This window comes from Leopardus geoffroyi, chromosome C2 (genome assembly GCF_018350155.1).
Source record: "Leopardus geoffroyi isolate Oge1 chromosome C2, O.geoffroyi_Oge1_pat1.0, whole genome shotgun sequence".
Classification (NCBI taxonomy): Eukaryota; Metazoa; Chordata; class Mammalia; order Carnivora; family Felidae; genus Leopardus; species Leopardus geoffroyi.
In genome coordinates this window covers 46,381,320-46,393,171 of record NC_059333.1, presented here as the reverse complement: position 1 = coordinate 46,393,171, position 11,852 = coordinate 46,381,320, and the positions used below count along the sequence as shown (strand labels likewise).

At 36.9% G+C, this 11,852-nt stretch overlaps 1 protein-coding gene across 1 annotated transcript; it reads right to left on the bottom strand.

The window, feature by feature from the left end:
• Nucleotides 1-8,886: 8,886 nt before the first annotated feature.
• On the bottom strand, nt 8,887-9,819 carry LOC123576090 (olfactory receptor 5H2-like). Its single transcript, XM_045437094.1, has one exon. It carries the CDS (start codon nt 9,814-9,816, stop codon nt 8,887-8,889), a length of 930 nt encoding a protein of 309 aa, XP_045293050.1. The 5' UTR covers nt 9,817-9,819.
• Nucleotides 9,820-11,852: the final 2,033 nt, after the last annotated feature.

Sequence of the window (11,852 nt, the reverse complement as noted above, 5' to 3'; positions counted from 1 at the left end):
CGGGTGCTTAACCGACTGCGCCACCCAGGCGCCCCTCTTTTACCTCTTTAGTTAGGCTTATTCCTAGGTATCGTACGGTTTTTGGTGCAATTGTAAATGGTATTGATTCCTTAATTTCTCTTTCTGCTCCTTCATTATTGGTGCATAGAAATTCAACAGATTTCTGTATGTTGATTTTGTATCCTGTGACCTTGATTATTGATTTCTTGTATTATTGTATTTTTGTATCTTGTATTATTGTATGTTGATTTTGTATCCTGTGACCTTAATGAATTTGTGTGTCAGTTCTAGCAATTTTTGGTGGAATATTTTGGGTTTTCTGCATAGAGGATCATATCTTCTGAAAAGAGTGAAAGTTTGACTTATTCCTTGCTGATTTAGATGCCTTTTATTTCTTTTTCTTTTGTTTTCTTATTGTCTTTTTCTCTGTTTTTGATTGCTGAGGCTAGGACTTCTATGTTAAATAACAGTGGTGACAGTGGGTGTTCCTGACCTTAGAAGAAAAGCTCTCTGTTTTTTCCCCATTAAGGATGATATTAGCTTGGGTTTTTCATTTATGGACTTTGTGATGTTGATGTGTGTTCCCTCTATTGTTACTTTGTTGAGGTTTTTTTTTTTTTTTTTTTTTTTTTTTAATCAAGATTGTATGCTGTACTTTGCCAAATGCTTTTTCTGCAGCTATTGAAAGGATCATATGATTCTTATCCTTTCTTTTATTAATGTAGTATATCATATTGATTGATCATGATAATGAACCACCCCTTTAACCCAGGAATAAATCCCACTTGGTAGGGAATGATTCTTCTAATGATCTGTTGGACTCAGTTTGCTAGTATTTTTGCTGAGAATTTTTGCATCTATGTTCATCAGGGATATTGGCCTGTAATTCTCTTTTTTAGTGAAGTCTTTGTCTCATTTTAGAATCAGGATAATGCTGGCATCATAGAATGAGTTTGGAAGTTTTCCTTCCATTTCTACTTTCTAGAATAGTTTGATAAGAATAGGTATTAACTCTTCTTTAAATGTTTGGTAGAATGCCCCCATGAAGCTGTCTGGCCCTGGACTTTTGTTTGTTGGGAGATTTTTTATTACTGATTTGGTTCCTTTGCTGATTATTGGTCTGTTCAAGTTTTCTATTTCTTCCTGTTTTAGTTTTGGTGCTTATATGTTTCCAAGAATTTATCCATTTCTTCCAGATTTCCCAATTTGTTGGCATATAATTTTTCATGATATTCTCTTATAATTGTTTGTATTTCTGTGGTATTGGTTGCAATTTCCCCTCTCTCACTAGCGATTTTACTTATTTGGGTCCTTTCTCTTTTTGATAAATCTGGCTAGGAGGTTATCAATTTTATTAGTTCTTTCAGAGAATTGACTCCTGGTTTCATTGATCTGTTCTACTGAGGTTTTTTGTTGTTTCTATATCATTTATTTCTGCTCTAATCTTTATTACTTCCTTTCTTCTGGTAAGAAGGCTGACTTTAGGCTTCCATTTGTTCTTTTTCTAGCTCTGTTAGGTGTAAAGTTAGGTTGTTTATTTGAGATTTTCTTGCTTTTTGAGGTAGACCTGTATTGTTATATCTATATACTTCCCTCTTAGGGCCATTTTTGCTGCATCCCAAAGATTTTGGACCATAGTCTTTTCATTTTCATTTGTTTCCATGTACTTTTTAAATTTATTATTTAATTTCCTTGTTGACCCATTCACTTTTTAGTGGGATGTTCTTTAGCCTCCATGAATTTGTGTTCTTTCCAAATTTTCACTTCTGATTGACTTCAAGTTTTATAGTTTTGTGGTCTGAAAAGATACATGGTAGGATCTCAATTTTTTTGTACTTGTTGAGTCCTGATTTATAACCCAGTATGTGATCTATTCTGGAGTATGTTCCATGTACACTTGAAAAGAATGTGTTTTCTGCTGCTTTAGAATGAAATGTTCTGAATATATCTGTTAAGTCCATCTGGTCCAGTGTGTCATTCAAAACCACTGTTTCCTTGTTGAATTTGTGCCTAGATGATCTGTCCATTGCTATAAGTGGGGGTATTAAAGTCCTTTACTATTATTGTATTATTATCAATGAGCTCCTTTATGTTTGTTATTAATTGTTTTATATATTTGGGTGCTTTCAAGTTGGGGACATAAATAATTACAATTGCTAGATTTTCTTGTTGGATAGATCCTTTTATTATGATGTAGTGCCCTTCTTCATCTCTTGTTACAGTTTTTGGTTTAAAATCTAGTTTGTCTGATATAAGTATGTTACTCTGGCTCTCTTTTGTATTTGTATGGTAAATATTTCTCCATCCCCTCACTTTTTTTTTTTTTGTCTAAAATGAGTCTCTTGTAGGCAGCATATACATAAGTTTTGTTTTTTTATTCATTCTTACATTCTATGTCTTTTGATTGGAGAATTTAGTCTGTTTACTTTCAGAGTGATTATTGATAGATATGAATTCAGTGCCATTTTATTACTTGTTTGTCATGGTTTTGGAAGATTTTCTTATTTCTTTTCTAGTCTTCATCACTTAAAAAAATTTTTTTTCTTAATGTTTATTATTTTTGAGAGAGAGAGAGAGAGAGCCAGAGAGCTAGCAGGGAAGGAGCAGAGAGAGAGGGAGACACAGAATTGGAAGCAGGCTCCAGGCTCTGAGCTGTCAGCACAGAGCCTGACACAGGGCTTGAACTCACAGACAGCAAGATCATGATCTGAGCTGAAGTTGGCTGCTTAACCAACTGAGCCACCCAGGCACCCCTCTAGTCTTTGTCACTTTTGATCTTTCTGTCCCACTCAAAGAGTATCTAATATTTATTGCAGGGTTGGTTTAGTGGTCATGAAACCCTTTAGTTTTTGTTTGGGAAATTCTTTATCTCTGGTTCTATTTTGAGTGATAGCCTTGCTGGATAGAGTATTCTTGGCTGCATATTTTTCCCATTCAACATGTTGAATATATTATACCACTCCCTTCTGGCCTGCCAAATTTCTGTGGAGATCTGCTGCCAACCTTATTTGTCTTACTTTATAAGTTTGGGACTTCTTTTGTCTTGCTGCTTTTTGGATTTTTTCTTTATCTCTTTATTTTACAAATTTAATATTTGCAAATTTGATATTTCTTGATGTTGGCCTGCTTTAGCTGATTTTGAATGGAGTTCTCTGTCCTCCTGGGTTTGGGTATCTGCTTTCTCCCCAGATTAGGGTTGTTTTGGTATAATTTGCTCAAATAAACCTTCTGCCCCCTTTCCCTCTTTTTCTGGGATTCCTATGATATTAATGTTATTACTGAATTCCCTAAATCTATTTTTGTGACCCAGGATTTTCCTTTCCCTATTTTGTGCAGTTTCATTATTTTCCATGATTTTATCTTCTATATCACTTATTTATTCTTCTGCTTCTTCCATGCTGTGGCCATAACTTCCAGTAGGTTTCAAGATTTCATTATTCCATTTTTCACTTTGGCCTGGTTAGTTTTTAGCTCTTCTGTCTTTGTGGTAAGAGACTCCCTGCTGTCTTCTATGCTTTTCTCAAGTACAGTTAGTATCCTTATGATTGTGGCTTTAAATTCTGGATCAGGCATATTACTTATATCTTTTTCCATTAGATCCCTGGCCATGACCTTTTCTTGTTTTTTCTTTTGGGATGAATTCTATCTTGGCATTTTGTCTAGGTCTTTGTCTGTGTGTTAGGAAAGACTGTTATATATTTCCTGCTCCTGAGAGTAATGGCTTTATGAAGAAGAAGTCATATACTATAGTGTTTCTGGTGTATGCTTTGTGTATTCTGCGGCTGTGTTTTGGCTGCTCTTTCCCTCAGGTCACTCTTATGCAGAATTTTTCCTTGCCTATAGTGGGGAGTGTCCAGATTTTGGCCAGAGTGTGGTGAGTTTTAGCTAGGTGTGCTCTGGTTTCCTCTTTAAAATAGACCTGATTCTATTTCTACTGGAGCTGAAGTTTTGCAGAACTCTATGGTCAGTAGACATGGTGTGTTTGGGCATTTGTGCTGGTCCTCTGGGGGAGGGCACCACTGCTCTGTGTGCCAGGGACACTTGCCTGAGAAAAGCAATACTGGCAGAGCACAGGGGTTGAGCCTTTGTGTAAGTGGTTTAGGCTACCAATGTTAGCACTGTGCTGTTTACTGAATTAGTTTATACTGAGGGGTGGGGAAGAGAAATGGTGTCAGCCAACTCCCTCGTCCCCAGAGAGGGAAGTTCATGCTTGCTGCTGTCCAGTGAGCCCTCCCAGAAGAGCAAACAATCTCCCCTCCTGTGTTCCAGATCACTGCTTTCACACTGTGTTAGGGTCTTCTGCCCGCCTAACAGCACAGTGTACCCTGGGCTCTATCGTAGGCAGGCTCACTGTATTAAACCCCCAAACTTTATATGCCTGGCATGGTGTAGACCCACTCTGGTTCTCTGGGGGAGGGTCTTGCCATGCTGGGACTGATGCAGGTTTTACCTAGGAGGGAAGTCACACCAAAGCACAGGAGTCTAGGTTTTGGGGGAAAGCACAGCAAATAGTCTGTGTCCAGGTTAACCACCCTCAGTAAGTGTCTCTGTGCAGAGAGGTGGGAGAGGGAAACAGCACCCCCGCCAGGTCTTTTGTCTCTGGAGAGACAATGCCACCTATCCCAGATGCACTATAACAAGGGGGAATACCTCTCCCAGCTTATCCTAGGGGATCCTCAGATTGCACCACCCACCCTCAAACTATATGCCCACCTTCTCCATAGGACTGCTGTGGAGCCCTCAGGGCTCCACACTAGCCACACTGAGGACGTCTAAAACTTCAGTCTTTGAGCCCTGCTGGTTATAAAACCCATGCAAATCATCTCCTCTCATTTTCCCAGTGATTGGCTTTGGGGAAGTATTTTCCTTGTGTTTCCCTGTGAACTCCTCAATCTCTCTCCCTCTCTCTCTTTCCCTCTCTCCTCTCTGTCCATGACCAGGCTTCCCTCTCCTCTGCAGCACTCATGATCTGTCTCTCCCCTAACCCATGTCTCTGCACTTCCTACCTTTGATGATATGGCCTCTTCTCTCCCTCTAGTTGTGCAGTTTGTTCTGTCAGTCCTCAGATCAATTTCTTGTGTAGTCAGAGTGATTTGATTTTTATCTAGCTGTGTTTGAGGGTCAAGGCAATTTTAGGGTTCTCCTACTACTCCACTATCTTAGCCCCCACAGTTGGTGTTTGTTTTTAACTAACTCCTAAGTGTGTTGATTCCTTGAATACAGTCTAGGATAATGTCAGCAACTTCTCAATAGGTATTACAAAGTGATGACGAAAAAACGTATATACGTGTACATTGAAGGAGGAACTATGAATTATTTTAAAGTAAGAAAATCAATATGTTTATAGTAAAGGGTATTTATATTATTATTATTATTAATATTAATTATTATTATTTTAAAGATAATAACACTTAGCCATGTTCCAGACAACTGGATGAACTTAGCATTGTGATCTCATCCTTTACGTCTAAATATTCAACAAATAATACTATGTAAATTCATAGTTTACTTTTTAAAACTTAGCAGAACATCTTGTCTAAAATGTGGACTTTGCAGAGATGTATGTTTTAGGTCTTTCCCTACATGACACTGAAATGACGAAAATGATGTACAAAAAAGAAAAATTTTGTAACAGAAGTGAGAATAGGGACACATCAGTGGACAGGAGACCTTTTAAATTTAAATTTAAATTTTAATTCCAGTGTAGCTAACATACAGTGTTATAATTCTCTCAGGTGTACAATATAATGATTCACCAATTCTATGTATTACTCAGTCTTCATCAAGATGAGTGTACTCTTAATACTCTTCACCTATGGATCCCCCTACTTACCTCCCCTCTGGTAACCCTCTGTTTGCCCACTAAAGTAAGAGTCTGTTTTTTGGTTTATCTCTTTTTCTCCCCTTTGTTTCTTAAATTCCACATATGAGTGAAATCATATGGTATTTATTTGTCTTTCCCTGATTGACTTATTTTGCTTAGCATTATACTTTCTAGACCCATTCATATTTTGCAAATGGCAAAATTTCATTCTTTTTATGGCTGAATAATATTCATTATATATATATACATATATGTATATATATAGCCACATCTTCTTTATCCATTCATCTATCTATGCACACTTGACTGCTTCCATAATTTGCCTGTTGTAAAATAATGCTGCAATAAACATAGATGTTCATGTATCTTTTCAAATTAATAATTTTGTATTCTTTGGATAAATACCCAGTAGTACAATCACGACATTGTAGAGTATTTCTGTTTTTAATCATTTGAGGAACTTCCATACTGTTTTCCACAGCGACGGCAAGAATTTGCATCCCACCAACAATACACAGGGTTCCTTTTTGTTCACATCCTTGCCAACACTTGCTGTTTGTTATGTTTTTTTTTTAATTATTATTGTTATTTTAACCATTCTGACAGGTGTGAGGTGATATCTCATTGTGGTTTTGATTTACATTTCCCTGATGCTTAGTGATGTTGAGCATCTTTTTAATGTGTCTTTTCCATCTATATGTCTTCTTTGGAGAAATGTTCTGTCGGGACATTTTGGTCATTTTCTGAAAGGCATAAATTAGTTGACATTTTAATGAAAGACACATCAGATCAACGGAATCTGTAGATGAGACATGTACACGAGAATGTTGCTAGAAAGTCTGAGTTTCTGAGACCCCCAAAGCCTGTCCACACCTACCCAATGTAGAGTAGAACCAGACAGTGTATACACCACACTCATATACTCATGGATTGATGACAACCTTTTCATTAAAAAACAACCAATTTGTGAAATAGATCTTTATGATAGCAGAAGAAATACCCACCAATTGCTTTTATTGTAATACAGTCTTTGGGTCATAACATCATGTGAATGAGCACAAGTGTAGATAATTTACAGAAAAAAATCAGAACAGTGGGAATGTTATACAGTAACAAACTAGAGATTAATGCAATAACATGGATTCTCTAGTGGAAAGTAATAACAATGTCTGGACTCTGATGTATTCACTTCCTTTCCTGGGCCTTAGAGATACCCTCAGAGAAACAAAAAGAGGGCAGATGACCTGGTCTAATTTTGTGATCTGCACCTCCAGAAATACAGAGTAATATTTGTTTCAAATGCTTACATGTTTTGTATTTTTAAACAAGCGTCTAATTAAAGGGCTCCTCCTTGTCCCCAGGAGCTAATCTTAATGATAAGAAGAATAAGAATAATTTACTTTAGGTGTATGATACTTGTGATTGTCTTGAAAGAAACAGGAAGTTGAGCTGGCTTGCAGCAGATACCCCAGGCCCAGTAATCTCTTGGGGCTCATTACAGGATTGAAAATGAGTGATGCACTCTCACTTCATTTGAAGTATTTGTGCTGCCAGATTCATTTCAAATGTATATATATATATATATATATATATATATATATATATATATTTCCTAAGTACTTATGTAGGACCTCATGTGTGTAAGCCACTGTACTGACACTGCAAATGATTGGAAAAGTACTAAGACTTCTAAATTATAATCTAAAAGAGCTTGTAAGCTAAAACCAAGTATTACACAAGGCCATTTGTGACCTAAAAGAATAAATAAAATATGTAATACATCAAACAAATGAACATTCCTGTCTTCTTTTGGTAATCTGGAAATGCATCAAGGAAGCTGTAACATTTAAGATAGATCTTAAAGAAGCGACACTATTTCAATTGTAAGTGAAGATGGGTGCACTTGGGGAAGCATCCTCTGTGGAGAGACCTGTATAAACAAAAGTATGTACCTAAGAAGGTGTCCAGAAGGCTCTCAGTAACTCATTGTGGTGATAACACTGAATCTATTAGAAGAATTTGGAGGACAAGACTTCAGAGTTAAATCAAGATTTTTAAAGAGATAAACCTCAAATAATGCAGGGAGAACAAATGCAGAACAAATGTATGTGTGTACACACATACATATTTAAGATGTTTATTTGTAAAAAAAAATTGTTTATTTGTACTCCCACCTAAAGTCATTAACACTAGGGCAATTATAACTGAAAAAAAAAATGTTTAAAACTAATCAACACATAGCAAATAAATGATCTGAAGAGCAAATATACAATCTATATGATATGTATATAGATATCCTTCTATATCATTCATTTCATACATATGCATATATGAATAGACTTATGCATATATGTTATACAGCTCTAGAAATGTGTACCATTTATAATAATCTGGTAGATAGCAAAATCCATGAAAAGTTATTGAAGTGGGATATTACTTAGTCAGACATCTGTTTCTTAAAAATAATCTAACAGCATTGTTTGGGAAGTAAGAGTATCAGCAGGATATAGGAACAATAAAAAGTTTATAGCAAATGATGGAAGTGAGTAGCGGTAATAAGGTCTGAGGACCTTATTTATATAAGTAGAACTGTGTATATTATCAATGGTGAGAGATGAAAGGCAGAAATGAACCTAAATCTGATCACTCATTATGCTTTTCTGTCTCTGTTCACTCAAACACAACCCTGACTCCACTGTGGAGTAATGTGATATGAGTCTTCAGGCTGCATAGCTGTATGGCTGTCAAATATATCATATTCAAATTCTTTTTAGAGTAGTTATCATATTGCAGCACTTAATGCATTTATGAAGCCGCATTGAAACATCCAAACATGTAAAAATTTTTGTTTTCCTTTTCAATTATTCTTATGTCATGAACACTTGATTAAAATTCCTTCTATGTTTTACATATACACCTTTATTTTTACTCTCACCCTAAGTCATTTAAACATTAGGGCAATTATAACTGCAAAAGGTAAACACTAATCAACACATAGCAATATGTGATCTGTATAAGTTTGTGTCATTTTAATGAGAAGAGAACAGATATTAATGTGTGTCCTAAGAAATTCTCTTTAATATTTTTCTCAATGAATCTATGACTTTCTTATTTCTCAAGCTGTAGATAATTGGATTTAATAAAGGAATTATGATAGTATAAAATAGAGAGTCCATCATATCTTGATCATCTGATTGTGCAGATACAGGGCGCATATACATTAAGACAAGAGGGCCATAGTACAAACAGACAGATAAGAGATGGGCTCCACAGGTGGAGAAGGCTTTTCTTATGCCTTGTAGTGACTTCTTTTTTAAGATTGAAAAGAGAACTAGTGTATAGGAGACAAGAACTATCAGAATGGTGAACATCTGTATTGACCCAGCAAAAATAAATACTATCAGAAAATTAATAGAAGGGTCAGTACAAGAAATCTGAAACAATGGCATAATGTCACAGTAAAAGTGATGTACTATGATGGAATCACAGAAGGTTAATCTGAATAACAAAGCATTGTGAATTATGGCATGAAGAAGGCCACCTGAAAATGACAAAACTAACAGCCGGATGCATAGTGTATTGGACATAATCACTGGGTAAAGTAATGGTTTGCATATGGCCACATAGCGATCATAAGCCATTGTTGCCAGCAGAAAACATTCCGTGGTTATACTGATTGCCAAGGAAAAAAACTGTATCATGCATTCAGGAAGAGATATCATTTTGCTCTTGGCAAAGAAGTTGACCAGCACCTTGGGGGTCACTGTGGATGATACCCAAGCATCCACAAATGCCAAACTTCCAAGGAAAAAGTACATGGGGATGTGAAGCTGAGGGTCATTCCATATGAGGGCAATCAGACCAAGGTTCCCCATAATGGTGAGAAGATAGATAACCAAGAACACCAGGAATAGGGGGATTTGCCACTGTGGTTCATATGTGAGTCCTGTGAGAATTAACTCTGTCAGTAGTGTTGCATTATCTTTTTCCATGTCCTCAGTGGGTGTTGCCTGAAATGAAATGGAAAAAGTTTTTTAAATGTCAGTAAGAATTTATATGTGAAAATATAGGAAGGAGATTTGAGATACAGTTATGCACATCAGAATGTCCTCTCAATTTTATGTGTTACCTGGGTAATAGATAGGATATATTTCAGGGGCATGGAAATAAATGGAATTATTTCAAATTTTTAAATGTGTAGCAAAGAACAGATTTGAAAAATGAAAGAATTGTAATATGTCCTAAATTTATGGGATAGGATGGGTATGATATGGAAATTCTATGTTTGGGATGTGGATGTATGGTGAAGGGAAAAGAAGACTGAAGAGCCTTGGTAATGAAATGAATTGAATTGCATATGAAGGATCTTGAACATTATCCATCACAGAATAAGAATACACTAAAACTTAAGAGGAGGGAGTGGCACTGAAAGATTATTTTTTAATTGAATATATGGTAGTGTAGAAAATAGACTGCAGAGTGGGGTAATTGGGGTCAGGAGTACTACTCAGTAGAGGTTACTACTATTTAGTGTTCTGAAACCAGATTACACGTTGGAATTTTCAGAGGAATGTTTTGTTCAAAATATAGGTCTGAGATATTACTGTAGACATTGATTTAGTGGGTCAATAATTAAAGCTAATAATCTGTATTCTGTTTACTCCATGAGTGATTCAAATACATGTGGCATGCCTAGTACATGTGTGCAGTGACATTGAGATTGATGGGAAGATGAAGAGACAGATAGAAAAGAGTTCAGAATGTAGATGCAGTACTTCTCTGATACATTGAAGGTGAATGGGTAGTCAATGAAGAATAGAGGAGTCACTTGATGACTGTGTAGATTCCCATCAAAAATTGATTGAGAACTCAGAGGTGGTGGCCCATCTGTGGACATCCCATTGATATATTCTTTGTAGTATGAATCTACTACAAATAATGACTTGGAAGTCCTTGGGGTAGTTGAAGGCATACTTATCTATGATCTATCCCTTGGAGAAAACATCAAGTGTGAAGAGATGGTGAGAAACTAAACTGACAGAGTATATTAAAGTGGCAGTGAAGATGTATGCCATTTTCAGATAGCCAATCTGATCCTCTTTTCTCCCATTAGATATTGGTGGCCCGCAAAGTCTATCACCCACTCTAGGAGCCAAAAGAGCTGTAAACTGACTTTCCTATCCCTCCAACAACTAGAGTGAGGGCACCTGATGCAAGTGTGACAAATCTAACTTCCCCACACTGGATTTGGAATTTGAAGTGAGGCATTAAAAGGGGCAAGGACAGGGGCGCCTGGGTGGCGCAGTCGGTTAAGCGTCCGACTTCAGCCAGGTCACGATCTCGCGGTCCGTGAGTTCGAGCCCCACGTCAGGCTCTGGGCTGATGGCTCAGAGCCTGGAGCCTGTTTCCGATTCTGTGTCTCCCTCTCTCTCTGCCCCTCCCCCGTTCATGCTCTGTCTCTCTCTGTCCCAAAAATAAATAAACGTTGAAAAAAAAAAAAAAAAAAAAAAAAAGGGGCAAGGACAAAAAAAAAAAAAAAAAAAAAGGGACATGGACAAAAGAGAATTTGGGTTGCTAAGGCAACCAAGCTATAATATGAAGGTTCCAGCAAATGCATCCTGCACCCACACCAATGACCCACTCTGTCAGTGTGAACAGTGGCATTCCCATACAGCCGGTGTGACAACAACCCTCGTGGAAACAGTGTTGGGACATGATTTTGACTGTTCACAGATTGCCTTCCTTCCTTCTTTGCTATCTATTTTTTTCAAGCTGGTTCCTTCAATCTCCCTCACATTTCTATGTTAGAGAAAATCCATTCAAAAACACCATTTCTTGTTGAAGCTAATAGTTCTGACTGACAGCAATGAAAGATGGGCAGAGACTGGGAAACGATACTGAGCAGAATGATCAAGAAGAGAAGGGAAACAGGGCAGATGAGTGTCATGAGCATAAGGAAAGGAAGCTATTCAAGAAGGACAAAGAAAGTTATGGCGCCAGTCAAAAATAAATGCTCTAGTAGGACAAG